Source organism: Rhamphochromis longiceps, linkage group LG10 (genome assembly GCF_057381845.1).
Source record: "Rhamphochromis longiceps isolate RC_006_pf linkage group LG10, R_longiceps_female_GT1.1, whole genome shotgun sequence".
Taxonomy (NCBI): Eukaryota; Metazoa; Chordata; class Actinopteri; order Cichliformes; family Cichlidae; genus Rhamphochromis; species Rhamphochromis longiceps.
In genome coordinates, this window is record NC_140566.1 from 22,430,602 (window position 1) to 22,450,640 (window position 20,039).

Genomic DNA, 20,039 nt, shown 5'->3' on the forward strand with positions numbered 1-20,039 from the left:
TCTAGCCACCTGACAAAAATGATAATGCTGAAAAATACTGCAGAGTGCAGTGGCCAGTGTGAAGAGGACGAGGTTTGCATTTAAGTTATGTATGAAAAGGAACACCAAAACGACCACCAAAAAAAACGATAGCATACCTCCTTGTTTCATCTCCACACAACAAATGAGCTAGGGATCAAAAAGCCCGAGCCAAGGATGCGCTTTTACTGAAGCTTTGGTGGGGGGGTTGGGTTTCTCATTTTTCTCACGACCTGATATAGGCTGCATCGTGAAAAGACAGGATAGCGATGGGAGGAGGGTTTTTTTCTGCCCTGAGTGGGCAGGCCCTTAAAGCACGGCGTGGTTATATTATTGGCGCATAGCTGTTAAATGATGAAGAATTTTAGAGAGGTTGCCGGTGGTCCAACCAATCGCGTACCGAGGTGTGGCCCCGTGAAGGCGTGGTCTAAGCGAAGAGGGGCCGTCCCAGAAGCGGAAGTGTGTCTCGGCTGATCTTTCGCTGTCATTCGGCCACGGTCGGTTCCAGGAGAGAGGGGCAGCCAAGAAGCAAGCAAGCACACACACAGAGGATCGGCTGGCTCTGAAGGAGAGACAGTTAGTGAGAAGAAAAGAAAATAAAGCGAACAATGAAACCGATCGAATAAGGCTTTATGAACGAACCGAGTATAAGTCACACACTGCCACGTTAACAAAGCTCTTCGATGATACGGTCCAGATTACAGGCAGCAGATAGAGAGCTGTGTCATTGAGCAGGCAGGACACGTCAGGAGAAGGGAGAGAGAAAAAAAAGAGCTGACCGACTGCACTGTACGAGTCAGCTACTAAAACCGCCTCTGAAAACCTTTGCCTGCCGCACTCATTGTTTCAAGGACACCGTCTCGCTCTCAGCCCGAGGGAAAGGATCTCGACACAGACGACGCCGAGGTCGAAAGGTGGTGATCAGAAGGTGAGGAGATGTTTTATTCGCTTGCCTTCAACCTGTCCAGCTAGCTAGCATTCGTGCTAACGGTCGTTAGCTAGCAAGCTAATGTTAGCAACGGATGGAAAAGTTAGCTGGTCAGCTAACAGCGATTTAAACTGCTTCTCCGTCGACGCGTGAAACCGATTATTAACAATAATTTGCCCGACTGATAAAAAAGCCGTATTAATATAAACGTAATTTTGATAGTGGGCTCTTCCCAGGGTGCTGACAGCTGTCAAACAAGGTCGAGTGTTTTATTTTTGACGGGTTTGTTGGTTTTTTGTCAATATTTTCAGCCTTCGTTGATATTTTGTGCTAATGTGCGTTTCTTGGGTGATAATTAGTTGCCTGTCAGTTGGTTTTCGTTAGTAAAACGTCCCCAAATGGAGACTATATGCTCGACACAGCAGTGGTTCTGGCTTTACTGGTGGCTGCCAGCAGCTCAGCTGTAGACAATCTGGCAACGTCACGGGGTTATAATTAGCTAAAGATGTAACGTTAACTGGCTGGCTTTTTTTTAAAGGATGAGCTCTAAAGCCACAGTACAGTGAATGTTATATGTGTGTAGGATCTCATTTAGAACCTACACATAAAGAGATTTCCATGCCTCTGTGTCCCCTCACTTCGTTGTTTTTTTTTTCTAAATCCCTTGATCTGTTGGTTAATGTGAGTGGGTGACTGCTAACTCAGTGCATGCCATGCTTGTATGCTCTTCTCTCTATAGGACCAAACGATCACGGGATAGCACTTGTCTGTGGGGGGAGAAAACAAATGGGGGATTACGGGTTTGGAGTTCTAGTTCAAAACAACACTGGCAACAAGTCTGCATTCCCGGTCCGAATCCACCCGCATCTGCAGCCCCCTCATCATCACCAAAATGTGTCGCAGAGCCCTGCCGCTTTCATAAACAGCACCACAGCCGCAGGGAATGGCACCACGGGAGGCTCTCCCTGGCTCTTCCCTGCCTCCGCCACCCACAACAGCGTGCAAGACGAAATCCTGGGGGGGCCAGAAAAACCCAAAGCACAGCAGCAACAGGAAATGCAAGAAACGCAAGAAAAGCAGCAGTTGTCTCCTGGGAGTCACCAAGAGGGTGGAAGTGGCGTTGGGATAATTTCAGAATTGGAAAAAGCCAGGTCCGAGGAAGGCAAGACAGAGAATGGCACATCTGACAGCAGTAATGGAAAAGAGAAGCAGCTCCGTCTTGAGTCACCTGTTCTGACAGGCTTTGATTACCAGGAGACATCTGGTCTCGGGGGTACGGGCCCAGTTCAGTCCAGTACAACCTCGTCATCGCTTTCTGGCTTTAACAACTGGTCACCCGCCATCCCACCTGCGCCATCAACAATCATCAACGAGGATGTCAGCTTTTTCAACCCGGCGTCTGCCAGTAACGGGCCTCTGCTGTTCCAGAACTTCTCACACCACGTCAGTCCAGGGTTTGGTGGGAACTTCTCCCCCCAGATCGGACCAGCTGCTGCCTTGTCCCAGCACCACCCGGCTCCCCCACCTCATCCCCATTTCCAGCACCCCCACAGCCAACACCAGCAGCATCGGCGTTCTCCAGCTTCTCCCCACCCACCACCGCCCTTCCCACACAGGAATGCAGCTTTCAGCCAGTTGCCGCATTTGTCCAACAGCCTGAACAAGCCCCCGTCTCCCTGGGGTCCAGCCAGCTACCAGAGTCCCTCTCCCTCCCCCGGCTCCTCCACTTCCTGGAGTCCCGGAGGAGGATATGGTAGTGGTGGCGGCTGGGGAGGATCTCAAGGCAGAGATTATCGACGCGGGCTGAATGGCGGGATGACTCCCATTAACTCTATCTCCCCATTGAAGAAGACCTTCCCTAACAACCATGTGGCATCCCAGAAGTACCCTCGAAACAGTCCCGCAGGCTTTAACCCCAAGTCCTGGATGGATGATGGAGTTGGCCGCAGCGATAACATCTTCCCCTTTCAGGTCAGTTTGCCTCTAAGATGTTTATTCAGATGGTTGAGTGGGAATTTTCACTAACTGTATGGAATTGTCCTCTTTTTCTTCCCAATTATGTTGTATACTAAGCATGAATGTCCAGCGTATATGTCTGGTTCTGAATATTTTTCAGTTGTAGCTGCTAATCACCTGAATTATTAAACAGCAGGATGTCATTTATGTGAACTATTAATATTATAGCATTATGTGGTACAGCTTCTATTTTTAGACACAGCAGGAGGGCACAGATTTACACGATGCTTTTGCTACTGTGTTAAACCTGTTATTGGACTCTGTACTTCTATAGCTGAGCGTCCTTTGCGATGACTAATGTGGCTCTGTCACTGCAGTGGTGTGTGCCATGTGAATTGGGGGGGGGGGAGGGCGCATATAGGAATGGGGGAGAAGACGGCATGGACAGAAAAAAAATGATAAGATTTTATAATGGGAGACTGGGAGAGCGAGGTACAAAATGAAGACGGCGATGGAGGGTATAACGACAGACAATAGTGTCAAAAACTATATCTGCATTAAGTGATGAATAACAATACATTATGGTTAGATTGCTTTTGTTCCAGTCGTAAACAACCATTAGCAACAAACGGTGATACTGTAGATCCATGAACCTTGCTCAGTTCTTTATGCTTTGCATATATTAGGCTCTTGACCTATTACACTGTGTAAAAGAGAGCCTGATGATTTATAAGATTTAGAGTTACATTAATCACTTACTGTATGTCATGGCATGGGTGGCCACCCCTTAATAAAAAAAAAAATCCAACCTGTTCATTCATTTTAAAAGCTGGGTCCACATACAATGAAGACTGCTTAAATAATTGTACTGTCACATGTAGAAACCAGCTGTAATGGAAAGAGGTAGAGGGGCCTGGAGATAAATTCATTCTATTGATCTAGCCCGTGATTGATTGTGCTGGTCGTTATAAGGAGGAGGGGAAAGAGACAGAGGTGGCTATAGACCCATCTGGGCCTATCCAGTGAAATGTTTCTTTAAGTACCCTACATATCCTTTACTTTTTTACGTTGTGACAAAGTCCCTGCAAGTTGGTGTCAGTCGTAGTCGTCGTCATGGATGAAAATAGATCGTGTTAAATAGTCCTGGTGGCTGCATGTCTTTTTAGATTCAGCAGCCTGTCAACATCATAACTGAACGTATAGATTGCAGATTTCCTGGACACGTTCTTTACCAGTGAATCCAAAATTCTCTAAAGATGCAAAGTAACTTAAAACTGTTAAAAGTGATGCTTGTTGTGACCTTTCTTCTTGTCCATTAGCAGTTAATGACTCAACACTCCACAGGCTCAGCAGCCAGAAGGTTGTGCGGACATGTCTTGACATGTATTAGAGAGGGAGCACATGCTTCTCAGTAGCTATTTAGGATTAATGTTGTTAACAGCTAATTGCTGTAGGTAGTTGTGCGGCCCAGGTTCGTGTCTGACCTGTTCCAGTTTGCTTTGATGAGGAGACTATTTAAAGGGGGCCTGTTATTCTCATTTACAGTTCCATATTTTTATTCTTGGACTCCACTAGACTAGCTTTGCATGATTCAGTTAAGACATCCTCATTTGTCTTGTACAGGGTGTTGGTACAGTTCATCCAACGTTTGAAATGAGCTTTTTTAGCTCCCACCCCATCATTGCTTAAAGCCACTAAATGTCAGTGACCTTCTGTGGTCTCTGATTGTCACCACACTTGCTGTGTGGACTTCCCTTAAGAGGACAATATTAGGAACATCCTCTCTCTTTTAGCTAGTTTTCTGGCAGCATAATTACAAGGATGGTGGCTCACTTATTTAGCATTGTAGTTTAAAAAAAGATAACTAAAATTGTAACAAGGTAGTTAGCTAATTTATAACTTCATCCTATTGCTTCTATTAACAGTTTTTACATGTCAAAAAGATTTAAAAAGCTTAAATTGATTAAATAACTGGGCAAATGTTGTGACCTAGTTCTGTATTACCTGTTCAGCTAATATCTGTCCTCTTAAGTTAATTAGTTACTGTATGCAAAATCATTTGTTGTGATATGTGAACGGGGTCATCAGTGATAGAATACTATAATGATCTTATAGAAGCATCACTTTCGGCTCATGCTGGAAGGAGGGAGGCTCTCCTGTGTCTCACTTTGTCTCCATCCTCCTCCCTGCTTTGTGCAGAGGTGCACATACGCAGCTGTTATGTCTTCATGAGCACAAAATTACAGATTAGCATGGTTGGATGGTACAAAAAAGCTGTTGGCTTAATAAAAAAAAAAAAAAAAAGACCAGAAAAAGTATAATGAGAAAGAAGTTCCCAACATGCTTTGTAGATTTAAATGCGTTAAAAGCATTACAACTGGCGTTACAACTGGTGTCAAACAGCCTGTAGATCAGATTTGGGTTTCTGCAACAATTTTGAGAAGCCTGACTGTTACATCCCGGTGTTAGAGTTAAGCTAGCTTTCCTGTAGCTGCAGTATGTTGTTCTTCCTTGTGGTTGAATCAGATCAACTAAAGTAGCATTGTCCTCTTGCCCCCTTGATACTGCAAGGGCAGATGGAGGATGGGCGTAGAATGGCCTCCCTGTCGGTGTGCATGTCTGAGAGAGGGAGAGGGACTGATTATGTAAGTGTAACTCCTTTTTTAAAATAACAACACGTTTAAAATATAGGTTTCAATAACAAACAAAGGATAACAATGACTGTTAAGAAATTGCTGTGTATATTTATAGTCCTCAAGCTCATTTTGAAACCTGCCGCAATCTCCACTTTTGCTTCTTTTCTTCAAGAACATCTCCTTCGTGAATCTGTACTTTTCAAGCATATGCACGGTGGCGTAATGGCAAGTCGGACACGATCAGTTCACGCAGATTTGTTTTCGCCTCGCTTTGCGTGGATGTGGATCGGTATTGTTTTGCCCGTAGTTACATCTTCCACTCAGATCTGTATCAGTGCTGCTTGTTGCATTGTGTAATGCAGCCGCTTTGGAACATTCACTTCATATGCACTTCATGTGGATATTAGGATTTGTTCCAACTGAGATAGTTTACTACATGTAAATGAGGATTTGCTTATAAGTCTGTCAAATTCTGAATCACATCAGTTGTTTTTCTTCTCTTTTTTCTTTTTGTCAGTTTCGATCCACCACAAAACAACCGAATCTTGAAATGTTTCATTTTGGTGTGAGCATGTACTGTAGGTCATGATGTTGTGGTGAAGTGGTTACTGTAGAAACCATTGTTAAATTACTGCACAGCCAACCAAGCGTCACATTTAATTGCCAGTGCCTTCTCTGTATATTTCACTCTTAAATACATCTATCCAAGTGTTGTTTGGCTTTCATTATCCATGCTTGCATATACATGTGACATGAAAATTGCCACATCGGTCTCATCAGTTGCCTTAAGCAGTTTCCTATCCATTTACTCCCGTAGCTACAGAAATACTCCAGAGGAAGTTATGGGAAAGATGGCTTTGTTTTGCTTTCTTTAAAACTGTTTTTAAAATGGTTCTTGTCAATGTTTGTTGAGATCAGGCATTGTTCAGATGACTGATTACACAAGTTGTCTTACACAAGGCACTCCCGGATTTGGTAAATGAAACACTGTAGTTTGTGTAACTGTGAACTAAACAGACCTGTGTCACATCCCTTCTCCTGTAAGCCTCAACTGTTGGAGTTTTAGCACACACAACAGATGAAGGATCAATTGGGCATTATTCAGGTCTTCTGTGTTTGATGAAATAACTCCTATTTCATCACAACATCTGCTTCTTTGTGCATTTTTAATGTCGTAAACATGTAATATAGATGATTTCTGTAAGTCAGTACTTTTGTGACCTTTGCACTATAAACTCGCTGCACATAAACACAATAAATCAATAGTATGCAACCAGTCAGATATGTTACAGTGGTTAACTATCCAGACACACTGCTGCTAACTGCTAGCACACAGTTCACTTAGTAAATAACCTTTGACCAGAAATGTGTACTTTTTAAATGTCAGGGAAGTCTTTATTTTCTTCTTTTTCTATCTGTTATTCTTTCCTTCTTTGTCCTCTAATTCTTCACCCGTGAATTTCAAGGTCAGAAGCCTGCTGCTGTGTCAGGTGTACTGAGACTGGTAAATCTGGCCAGTGACCAGGTCAAGACCTGCAGGGTCTGAGGTAGAGAAGCCAGCACAGGATATTGCCTCAGTAAGCCACCTGGGTAACTGTTGGTTACAGCGCTCCTGACTGTTTGTGCAGCTTAGAAATAATGATGCTGTTATCTGAAGGCACATTATTAAAACTGTCTCTGTGTATGTCCAGAAAATCTTTGCAGAGTGTGGTTTTACATATCGCTTTAACCAAAACAACGCTACTTTTTATGTAAAATCAGACCTGTAAATGACCAGTACACGGGGTTGTAAGCTGGTTTGCGTTACGAATATTAGACTATTAGGCCGTTTGTTTTTACTCGATAAGCCTGTGCTTTAAATATTTGTAGTTGGATGCCCTGCGTCAGCTTACATGGGCTCCAGCTCTTCTGTGACCCTGAATTTGATAAGAGGTTAAGAAAATGGATGCATGTTTGGAAAATACTGTAGCTCTGGAGTGGGCGGCACAGTGGTTAGAGCTGTCGCCTCTCAGCAAGAAGGTCCTGTGTCTGCATGTTTCCCTTTTGCCTCCAGATACTAAATCTTCCTCCTACAGTCCAGTGACATCCATGTTAGGTTAATTGGCTGTCTCTGTGTTAGTGCTGCTATATACTGGCGACTTGTCGAGGGTCTACCTCTCCTCTCACACCATGACAGTTGGGAGAGTCTCCAGACCTCAGACCCCACCCCCAATCCTGAATCAGATTAAGAAAATGGATGGATGTATAACTGGACGGATGGTGCTCAGGAGCCTAAAGATGATATTCAGTATTTACATGAACCTTTGTTGGTTATATTCTACAAAGGCCAAGGGTGGCAGTACATGCGTGAAAACTGCTAACATCTGAATCTTTAATGAAAATATGATGCAGAAAATATTGAGTGTGAACTAGAGGAAGTGCAGTTGGGTAAACTCTATCCTGTCCAGAGTTAATTGTCAGTAAATAAAAGTTAGACAAACAAAGCCATGGAAGTGGCTGAAAAAGCAAGGCCTGTTGCTTTGTGCCTGATAAAACCGAGAGTAAAATGCAGCTATTTATTATGTCTGGTAATGGCAGACAGAAAACATTGTTTGTAAACTCCGGTTGAGAAGAGATAAGAAAGGTATGTGTGAACATCCGTTCATATATGTACTGTGAACTCCTGAAATAAAACTTTCACTTTACAGCAGAAGTATAAGTTCTGGATTAGCAAGTAAGCAAAGCTAAATGTTATTTTATTATTGCCTGAATTTATTCCGATATGTAATTTTCTTCTGCTCATTTTTATTTGTTCATAGCTCATTTGTGTCCTGGAGCGATCTGCTTATTCTTAAACTGATATATTTTTGTGGGATCACTAGGATGTCAGGTGTGGCAATGGCAAATGGTTTGCATGGATCAACCCCTTTTTTGGGGGTGAGATGGTAGAATTATTGCTGCGGTTTTTCACAGATGTATTAATAATATATTTCAAACAAGGCAAAAGTACATTTTTAACTCCCTAACCCCAAAGCACACACACGTGTATATATGAGTATGAATACTCACGTATAGGGCTGCTCAATTAATCGAATTTTAATCACGATTACGATCTGGGCTTTCAACGATCATTAAAAATGACTGAGCCGATTATTAGCCCCTCCCTAATTTATTCGCGACACCTTAAAGGCCGGTCCGTGAAAATATTGTCGGGCATAAACCGGTCCGTGGCGCAAAAAAGGTTGGAGACTGCTGATTAAGAGGACCCGAGGGAAGCTCGGAAAGCTAAGCAGAAGTTATTTGGAGAGTGACTGCCGTTGGTTGAAAAGAGAGTTTAAAAAAAAAAAAACTTCAGTGGTGTTGCACACTATTTTATATTATTTTTTTAAAGTCATTGTTAACCCTTTAAAGCCGGTCAGAGCAGCACGCTCCGTTTTGCGTAACTATTTTTAAATCCCTGTAGAACCTGAACTGTGTAAGCTAGCGCAATAATTTGTTTTGCATATGAAACCGGAGGAGTTGTACTTACATCTGATGCCATCAGCTTGTCCTCGGTCACGGTTTCGTTCCACATATAGCTTTGCAAAAATTGCATAAAAAGCGCTTGCAGGAACAAAAACATAATATTCCAGAAACACGCTTTGCCGTTCCTATCAGCTGTTCGTAACACTTCCCACAGTGAAATGATGCACATGCTGTTTTCTTTGCAAATCTGCATCATAGGATTGTTTTTTGTTTTTCCTGCAGTATATAAAAATTGCTGTATCTCCAAAATAAAACTATGAAGACACTCAAAATAAATTTCCTGTTGTTGTAAACTATTTTTTGCAACTTTATTGTATTTAAAGTTTTGAGGGATAAGCCTCTTAAATTTCTCCAAGTAGAAATATATGTAAACAAAACAAAAGCGATTTTCAATTTTTTTTGTAGTTTATTGCACTTTTTTGCAATTTATGTAATTACTATGGACTTAATGCATACATATTATTAAAATATGGGCTATAACAGTTGTATTGATGTATAGCAACTTGAAATGCTCCCACAAATGGCACTACAGCATGTAAAAAAAAATAATATAAGCTCTGGTGGACTTGGTTCTATAGTAGGTCTTAAAGGGTTAAATAAATATCGTCAAATAATCGTGATCTCAATTTCAGTGAAAATAATCGTGATTATCATTTTTGCCATAATCGAGCAGCCCTACTCACGTATCAGGTAATTGAACTGTAGACCTGCCCATTTTCCTGTGTTAAACACAACACCTTATTGTTCCTGTACACAATCACGCTGACACTGACAAATTTGCTTTAAAGATAAGCCTCAGGCCTTTCAGGTACCCTTCCTTGCCTACCTGTGATGTTCTGCATGAAAACTGTCATGCCATTTCAGACAAATTCTCTCGGTCATTTGAAGCCCAAGGTTAAAACCATTACCACTGGTCCTTGTGACAGTGTTGTTAAATTAGAAAAAAAACTTTCTTTTTTTTTTCTTTTTTTTTAACTAATGAGCGGTGCACCGGCAAGCACATAACTCTCCTGCTCATACAGCCTCATTGTGCCCTTCTTACGCCCTTGACAGACGCTCTGCAACAGGAAGAAAGGGCACTTGTGTATACGTGTGTGCATAAGCCCTAATTAGTCACTGAAATATGTGTTCAGCAAAATTTGATATAACAAAAAAGAGTTGACAAAGGAAAGTTTATGTTCAGGTGTCTTATAGGGCTGCTCGATTATGGCAAAAATGATAATCACGATTATTTTCACTGAAATTGAGATCACGATTATTTGACGATATTTATTTAACCCTTTAAGACCTACTATAGAACAAAGTCCACCAGAGCTTATATTATTTTTTTTACATGCTGTAGTGCCATTTGTGGGAGCATTTCAAGTTGCTATACATCAATACAACTGTTATAGCCCATATTTTAATAATATGTATGCATTAAGTCCATAGTAATTACATAAATTGCAAAAAAGTGCAATAAACTACAAAAAAAATTGAAAATCGCTTTTGTTTTGTTTACATATATTTCTACTTGGAGAAATTTAAGAGGCTTATCCCTCAAAACTTTAAATACAATAAAGTTGCAAAAAATAGTTTACAACAACAGGAAATTTATTTTGAGTGTCTTCATAGTTTTATTTTGGAGATACAGCAATTTTTATATACTGCAGGAAAAACAAAAAACAATCCTATGATGCAGATTTGCAAAGAAAACAGCATGTGCATCATTTCACTGTGGGAAGTGTTACGAACAGCTGATAGGAACGGCAAAGCGTGTTTCTGGAATATTATGTTTTTGTTCCTGCAAGCGCTTTTTATGCAATTTTTGCAAAGCTATATGTGGAACAAAACCGTGACCGAGGACAAGCTGATGGCATCAGATGTAAGTACAACTCCTCCGGTTTCATATGCAAAACAAATTATTGCGCTAGCTTACACGGTTCAGGTTCTACAGGGATTTAAAAATAGTTACGCAAAACGGAGCGTGCTGCTCTGACCGGCTTTAAAGGGTTAACAATGACTTTAAAAAAATAATATAAAATAGTGTGCAACACCACTGAAGTTTTTTTTTTTTAAACTCTCTTTTCAACCAACGGCAGTCACTCTCCAAATAACTTCTGCTTAGCTTTCCGAGCTTCCCTCGGGTCCTCTTAATCAGTGGTCTCCAACCTTTTTTGCGCCACGGACCGGTTTATGCCCGACAATATTTTCACGGACCGGCCTTTAAGGTGTCGCGGATAAATTAGGGAGGGGCTAATAATCGGCTCAGTCATTTTTAATGATCGTTGAAAGCCCAGATCGTAATCGTGATTAAAATTCGATTAATTGAGCAGCCCTAGTGTCTTATTATAGGTAGCTTTGCTGAATGCATACAGTAAGTGAGTTGTTTTAATCTAATCCCCAAGCAGTTCAAATACTGCTTGAACGCCTCCCTTTGTCACTTGTTTTAAAACCCAAACGCACACACTGTTCAGACAACACTGTGTATTTGGTTGTTTTTGGCAGCTGGGAGTAGTTAATATTACTGTTTAGTACAATCACCAGAGCTGAGCAATGTGGAATTTTTTAAATTTTTTTTTATCACAATTCTTTTCTTTAATGTCAGTCTATCGATCAGTATATAATTTTGACTTTTTACTTGTGATGATGTAAGGTTGATTTTGATTTAAATATTTATTTCTGGTCTGCATTTTAAAACTAAATAGGTATATAACAAAGTGACAATCTAATCAGTTAAAGTTCTGTGACAGAAGAACGCAAACAAATGTCTAAATTCTTTGGTCAGTTCCAAATAAATAAAATGGATCCACATTTAAGAATGGAAAATAAATCACTAAAAATGGCATCGATACTTTTCTGTTGATTCAAACCGTTCTGTCCCAGTCTTCTGAGCCTTGGACTGTATCCTCTGGGGTGTCGTGCTCTGTAATGCATGAGTTTTCGTTAACATTTTCTGGTGTCATTTTGTCCTTTAGCTTGCTCATACTCCTGACGTTCTACTGTACGTGGTTGCAGGAGCCCAGACATTAGCGCATGTGCCACTACCTGCTGCTCTTCCTACGCTTTGCAGGTCACGTTAACCTGATATGGCTCAAACTCTGCTATTCTCATTGTCATTGGACTTTTGTGTTGCCTGTCAAAACATGGATGGAATGAGTTTTATCAACTTTATATTTATTTTGTGATAATTAAATAATCACAAGTGTCAAAAGAACAACTTGTTTCCCTTTCCTGTACTACATTTTTCCTCTTTTTATGATGAATTACCTCACTATTCACTTTTGCTCTCCCCTTTCTTTAACAGCTGTATCTACCTTCCTTCTTTGGCCTTTCTATCTTTTACAAATCTCAGGGATGTAATTAAAAGCTCAACCTTCCGACAATTGAATATAAGCGAACTATTAAATAACCTCCAAATTCTACAGCCTTGACAAATTACACATCACCAGTGTGTAATTTAGTTACTCTTTTTTTGCCTTTATGTTGTGCATCCCTTTACCCTGCCACAGCTTCCATTTTATCTTAACAGCCAGATGACATTGATGATTAATGTTGAGAGTTAATCACCCACAGCATGTTGGATTTAATCATTCTTTGATGACTCTACATGCCATGAAAATCTGTTGGAGGTTGCTCAGTTTGGTGCTGCTAAAGATTAGATTCTGTTTAGAGGGAGCAGTCACACAGTGGTAGCCAGGCCCAGCCCTGGTTTTGTTTGCTTTTTTGTTTTTTTCCAAACATGCTTGACTTGAGCTTTTATGATATTAAAGGCAGCGTGTTGTCGGTGGTCTCTGTTATAGACGGAGCCGATGATAGGCTCTCCTGTCCAAATAAATATCTCCTGTCAAAAATAGACATTGTTTTTTATAGATGTCTAAAATTGATTGGAATTGACTCTGTGTAAATATACCAGGGAGCCCAGAATGGCAAAGCCCAGATCTACCTAGACTACTTTTTCAGTCAGTGTTAAGCAACTAGTGTGTGCTGTGTGCAGCACTTTATGCACTGGTTGTAAAGCTAACCCATATCATAATTTAATGAACCATAGATTGAATGACAGATGAACCAATTTCTGATCATGTGTGACCCAGTACGCTTTTGTCAAGCATTTCAAATAAGCTTCTTAGACAATGCATAGGTCCCAATTTAAACAAAAAAAGAATTGATTATTAATTTTAGATTGATAAGAATTACTGGCTGAAAAAGTCAAATTATCTGAGAGGTAATTGTAATGGAATAATAAATAATAAGCCCATTTTTGTGTGTTCCATAATCCTTATTCTGGATAATAGTCCAAAATTTTTAAATGATTAGTTTGGTGCATAGTTTTTAATTCAGTGTCAAACAAACAGCAAATGGCACCGGGCCTGGTAGAGTAAGGTTGCCTTGCTGCATACAACCAACAATTCACACCTATCATGCATAGTAAAAGGAAAAAACCCTGCACTGTCACTGTTTACATTATCAGCTTCAAATAGACTGCTTCAGGGTTACACGTTTCTGCAAGAGATGATTTTGCAGTGTGAATGGGCTGCATGCAAATTTAAGTGTATGCATTAGGCCGTGTTCATAGATTACAAGAACTACCATATAAACCGTCATTTTTCTTGCTTGTGGCTAATGTGCGTGCATCTGTGCATGCTTGCAATCTGTCAGGGATAAGCTCTTTGCTGGACAGCTGGCCAGTTGTTGAGAGCGAGTGAGATGCAGAAATCTGATGATTAATCACTCTCCAGGCTAATGCTTAGCAACTGCAGAGAACCAGCCAGGCCTCAAGTCCACCATACTGAGTCCATCTCAGCCACAAAATGAATTTGTATTATCCAGAAACAGTATAATAGAATTACCCTGTCATACTACACCGCCCACATATGATGGTAAATAAACTGATGCCACAAAGCGTGCGAATCCAAAAATGCGTACAGCATTGTCCGCTTCCTATTTGTATGCATTTGTCGTCATGTTGGAATATACTCATTACCCTTGTATACTTAAGGCAGAAACCAAACCTGGACTCTGTTTCTGCTTCCCTTGCCTTGGAGTGTTTGACTTATTTGTCCTTAGGCAATAGCGCAAGTGCACATATTATACTGAAGCGGATATGAGAAAATGGTGGACACAATCTGGCCTGTATCCCCATGTTGATATTTGTTTTGAGGGAGAGAGAGTTAGTGCATTGGGTGTGTTCTGCCACAGTGTTGTTTCTGTTGTAGTCAGCTCAAATGCTGGTAAGAAATTTGGCTACAGCTGGGAAGTTTGGCTGTTTTACCAGCCAAGTGTGCCAGATACCCAACCACGCTCTTCAAGCCGATCAGATAGTAGATATTGAATTTTGGTGAACAACTCCAGACACCGGACGGTAGATTAATGAGGAAAAAGAGAAAAAGTGTGTTGCCCTCCTAGTCAACCCTTGAAGTGTAGTTCACTTGGATAGGTGTGTTTCTTCTGAGCCTTTTAGCATGGTAACACAAAGGACAATGAACATTTCTTAGTCTTTTCTGACACTGCCTGCAGTTTGCCGTTAGGCTTTGAATTGGTTGCTGGTTTAACAACAGAGATCTTTGCATAGCTGCTGCTGAAGAAACAACATAGTAAATTTAAAGAGTGACTGATAATGCAGCCTTAGTGACATGATGGGTAATTCTCTGCCCATTATCAGTCAGGCCCAGGGCAGAGCTGACTATGTAGTGTTGTTGTCAGGATGTTTTCTCTGTTTTGTCTGAAACGGTGAACTTGTTTCTGTGTCATGCTTTATTTCAGTTATTTAACACTTTTCTCTTCCGTTTTTCTCGAGGCAGAAGTTTTCTGACCAACATTCGAACTGTTGCTACACCTGAACTGTATGAGTTTACTGCTTACTTTGCTTATAGTTTTTAAATTTGGATTTAGAGTTTTCCACATTTCATCTGAACTGTCCGCCGATTAGGTTTAAAAAGAAACAGGCCACATTGTTTCACACTGATGCTTTTGTTATTTTAACACTGCGTTGCTGACATGGTTTGGAAGTCTGATCTGTCAATCATCCTGTCAGGTTCAATTGCTTCGAAGTGGATGTTTTTACAGCGTTAAACCTGAACACATCAGGTGTGTTCTGGCATTGTTATTTTAGAAGCATGACAGTTAGTAGTTAGGCAGCCATTCCTTCTCCTGTCTTTTTTTTTTTTTTTTTTTTTTTTTTTGTAATAATCTATTTTATGTTTTTACATATTTACACAAAATGCTAACGGTTGATTTTCTTTGAGTGCCGCTCTACAAATTAGTTGGAGATTGTTTCTCATTTAAAAAATCCCTTAAATAATCAAGTAGTCGATGGACTAGATACCAAACTGAAAGTAGGACATGCATATTCAGTCGTGACCAAGTTTTGAGAGAATAAACATGACTAAACTTTTTAGTCATAGGGTACAGCCTATGAACAACAACTTCTAGCTAGAACAATTGCTGCCTTTGTCAAGTATGAGATCTCTGACACATGCATGAGGAATATAAAAGGTTTTTTAAGGCATTTCTACTTTTGAAGTTGGTATTTGTTAGAGAATGGCTTGGAAAATGGTGAAGGAGGAGGAAGGAAGCAATGAGACATTGAAAAGCGAGATGCGAATAATAATTATTTCATATTTAACTTTTGGTTCTTTCAGAGGAAGGGAAACCCAAAGAGTTGATCACTTTCTTTAGAAGTTGTTGACAAAGACTGCATATTTTGTCTGGCTGAGGTGGAGTCTGCACTGAAACCTTATCAGCATGCCACTTGGAGTGTGTGTGTGTGTGTTTGTTTATGGGTACATGTTTTTAGTGTGAGAATATTTTGTATATACACATCGTATGGGTGTGTGCGTGTTAACACGTATTTGTGTGTGCATACAATTATATCCAGTGTGGCTGGCTGATATGCCAAGGATGCCCTTGTTGTAGGTGACGAAGCTTTTGCCCAGGAATTTGCTTGGCTCATGCTCCATTTGACTGCTTGTTTTTCTCTTGACTTTCATTATGTTGCCTCATTGAACGAGTCTGTTTATTGCTTGTGTTTACTTTGCAAGTTGCACAGCAGGAAAAGCACACAAAAACATGCAAGAAAAGAAATTAGGGTTGAATTAAACACATAGTAATTAAGCACATAACAGCATCTTATAAGATGAGAGAAATCAACTGCTGAGAGCAAAAGCTAGATTTAATAAAAGAAAAGAACAACATTTAATTCTTCTTCCCATTGGTAGATACACACCTACAGATAATTTTTAAGCTACTTTGGATGAGTCCTTCTGGACCCACACAATAAAGCTGAACACAACGTGAGCCAAGAAAATGCTATAACTTTTTTTATTTCTCATTTCTTACTTTTAAAACGATTTAAACCAATACTAAGTCTATGTGTACCTGTACAGTCTCTCACATTGAGAGAAACAAAGCTTTCTGTCAAGTCTTTTCTTTGAAACAAGCTCAAGTGAGGTGAGAAGAAACAGGAAAGCATGTGACTGTTCCCCTTTTTTAACTCTTTTTGGTCAAAAGTCTTTAAGTATTGCGGGAAGTTTTCACCATTGTGTAAATTTTCTAAGTTAAGAGTGAACATGTCTGTCTTGTGGCAAGACAGTCTTTGGCAAGCTTAGATATTAACCAAGTCATTGTCGCATTAATAAGGCAATTTCTTCATTGCTCCGCTTTAACAATTAACACCATTGGTTACCACATTTCTTTTTATAGTTGTGTTAACTGCATGTCTTTGAAGCAGGCTAAAAATGTGACACAGTGTTTCTTTTTTCTCTCCTCTGTTTAGGAGCGCACCAGGTCATTTGACAGCTTCAACATGAACACTCTGGAGAGCTCCCTGATTGACATCATGAGAGCTGAGCAGGACAGTCTGAAAGGTAAAGATGCCAGTTGTCAATCAAGATCATGAAACACTAAGCAGACCAGTAGCATTTTTTTTTTCTTCCTTTTTTCTGTTTTTAATTTGACATTGCGTTAACAGCAGAGCTGTTTTTTCATAGAAGGCCACAGGCCTAGACACTGGTTGGTGAATGTCTGACAACCACCAGTCGCTAGCAAAAAGTGAGTCTCCAGCATAAAGGTTTCGCCTTTTGAAATGTGTTGGTTGCGGCAATATGTTTCAATCTGTTTGTGACCAACGAGGAGGTTTTTGGTGCGACAGATGTCTCCCAGCATCAGCCTACAACTTCCAGCAACCATACATTTTTCCCTATTCTATAGGCAGGGAATTTTCTTTTTTTACTATGGATTCGGTACAGGAAATGAGTGTATATGCTGAAAGTGTATGCTTCCCATTTAGCATGTCTGTATTTTTAGAAAACCTGTGATGCGCTGGAGGTAGTTGTATGGACCTTTATCTTTAGATGCATCATATTTTCCCACAGATGGCACACATACTATGATACTGATCTTGTCATTATTTGTCCAGTAAATGGCTGGTGTGCAATAGTTATTCAGTGCATGTCAACTGATCTCGATGAAAATGAGTTTCACAATATAACATGCAAACACTTTGCAGTACACTCGTTATTTTGCATTTGGCAGTTTTCCTCATATAAGGTGTGCAATACAAGAGGGAAAAAAATGTTAATGTGCAAGCAGGCTTTACCTTTAAACACTTGTCTTTGTTATGGATTGTAGCTTATTTGGCCGCACAAAGGAACAACAGCTCTCACACAATAATTTATCAGTTAACGCCTCAGTTTTTAGCAGAGAGGTTTCACCTCCTCCACAGGTCAGCCATGTAGAGGCTTTGTCTTCTTTTTGTGCTATCATCGGCGATATTATGAAAGGTCACAGTGTGTAGCAGTCAGCTCACACCTCTGTCTTCCTTTTCCTTCTTTCTTCTTCCCACTCATCATAAAAAACACAAACCAAGACAAACAAAAACAAAATTCTCCTTGTGGCTTCTATTCTTCTTCTTTACATTTTCTGTCATATCCATATATGCGATTATTCTGGGTGCGACAAATGCAGCTGGGTGAGACTATGTTGCATTCTGGCTTATGCCAGAGCTGACGGCAGTGGATTTCACAAGCAGCTCTAGGCAAGGCAAGGCAAATTTATTTGTATAGCACAATTCAACAACAAGGTGATTCAAAGTGCTTTACAGAGACATTAGAAACAAAAACAAATAAAAAGCATGATTTAAAATTGATTAAAACAAGCAAACAAACAAACTAACTAAACACACACATTTCACACCTGTACGCGCGATCTGAACCCTTATCGTGAGGGGAGCTACCAGTCCTTCTGTGGACGAGCTACTTTCTATTTTAAATTCCCTGAATTTAAAATGGCATTGCTTGAAACTGTGTCTAATAGTCTGTTTTTGCTTGGAAGCCATATCAGGCTGTACAGAGCAGGTCAGGAGGAGACAAAACCACACATGTAAATGACAGAGAATCTGGTCATTTATCAAAATAAAAGACTAAACCTTTTGAAATGCTCTCAGTGTGATTCGAAGCATGCATAAAACTGCATCAGAGAGGTGCCTTTCCTGTGCAGCTGTTAATATTCTACTTGCTGTGTTACATATGGTATTCCCTGATGGCAGATGTTTTCCACGTCAGTTAGCGTTTTCTTATGCAAGTTGATTCCCATGGACCTGTATAGCAATAGTTGACTGACCTGCTTTTCCACTGTTATATAACACAATAAGGAGTTAATGAATTTAATATTTACAAAACACAGACGCCCAGCCATAGCCATCGTTGCTGCACATATTTGTGGTGTCCACAAGTTGCAGTTTTCAAAAGCACTTTTACCCACTATTGTTTTGAATCTGATGGTTTTTATATTGACAGATGACTGCACGATCAGCATAAAGTGAGCCTTTAGGAAGAGGGGTCCATTTAAGTGAGCTTGTTTCTTAGAAACGGTGATGAACTGAGGGGCAATGCAAAAAGAACCATAAGATAAATACTGTCAGTTGTTTTAAATGTAATTCTCATCATCATTTTTATACTATTTTATTATTGTTTTTGCTATTTGTGCTAATTTTATTATTTTAAATGTCATTTTAATAATCATCTTATTTATTTATTTTTTAAATTAATTTATTTTATATTATTTTTTTATTTATTTTTTAACATGTTCAATGTATCGTTTCTGGCATGTCAAGTGTACAGCACTTTGTGTTCAACTGGGGGCTGATCTGAAAGTGCTATATAAATAAATTACTTGCTTGCTTCAATCAAAGCTACTTCCGTGGCATCCCAGATTTAAAAACACAAAGTGTACAAACTGAACTGAAGGATAGCTGAGCATGGTGCAATAGGTATAACCTCTTTCTCATGAATTTTAAGAAGCAGATGCAGAGAGATTCATGAGGGCTTAGGCTTTATTTAAATGGGAATTATGAGAGATGGGAGAGCCCTCGCTGAACTGAACTGACACTGTCGTTGTTTTCTAATGATCGCTGCTGCTAAGCTTTTCATGCAAAATAGTGTTGTGAAATAGTTTTGGTCCAAAATGTGTGAAGAAGTTGCATGCTAATTTTTTAACATGTTGGTGTAGACGTTGCCAAGAACAATGATACTTTTTAACATACAGTATTGGTCTTAGCATTAAAAGGAAACATTTATTTGATAGCAAACAGTGCTGCTGACCGGTTATCATAACCCAGAAATTGAATATTAAATTAATTCTACAGGAGTCTAATGATCATTGTTTTAAAGGGTGACGCTCACAGAAATAATCTGACTACAGAAAAGTTAGTCAGTGGCCAATAGTGAGTGTTGGCTAAGAGGATAGAGCTGAAGTTCTTAGTAATGATCATTGTTTGAAAGGAAGCACATTTGATTTCTCAAGGCTTAGGCTAAGTGTAAAAGGTAACTAACTATACAGTTAAAATTGACTGTTATATTTGATAGTAGTTTAATAGGACAGAGGACTTAGATAATGATTATGTTGTTTTTGTTAGGTTGTACAAGTTTTAAGTCAAGGACCAGAAATTGATAGGAGTCTTCTTATGAGGTAAAAATGTGGTATAAAAAAATCTCTAAATGGGAGCGATGTCGTGCGTAATA

At 39.9% G+C, this 20,039-nt stretch overlaps 1 protein-coding gene across 5 annotated transcripts in view; it reads left to right on the forward strand.

Moving 5' to 3' along the window:
• The first annotated feature begins 494 nt into the window (after positions 1 to 494).
• The window catches only part of cpeb4b (cytoplasmic polyadenylation element binding protein 4b), a 34,089-nt gene continuing 14,544 nt past the window's right edge, over positions 495 to 20,039 (forward strand). For 4 of the 5 annotated variants that reach the window (XM_085420999.1, XM_085421001.1, XM_085421000.1 and 1 more), the window contains exons 1-3: positions 496 to 946; positions 1,686 to 2,917; positions 16,796 to 16,886. In XM_085420999.1, coding sequence (XP_085277125.1) covers positions 1,733 to 2,917; positions 16,796 to 16,886 — 1,276 coding nt within the window. In that variant the 5' untranslated portion in view covers positions 496 to 946; positions 1,686 to 1,732. Of the gene's footprint in view, positions 947 to 1,685; positions 2,918 to 5,478; positions 5,548 to 16,795; positions 16,887 to 20,039 lie in introns of all 5 variants that reach the window. The other variant, XM_085421004.1, reaches the window with a different exon arrangement.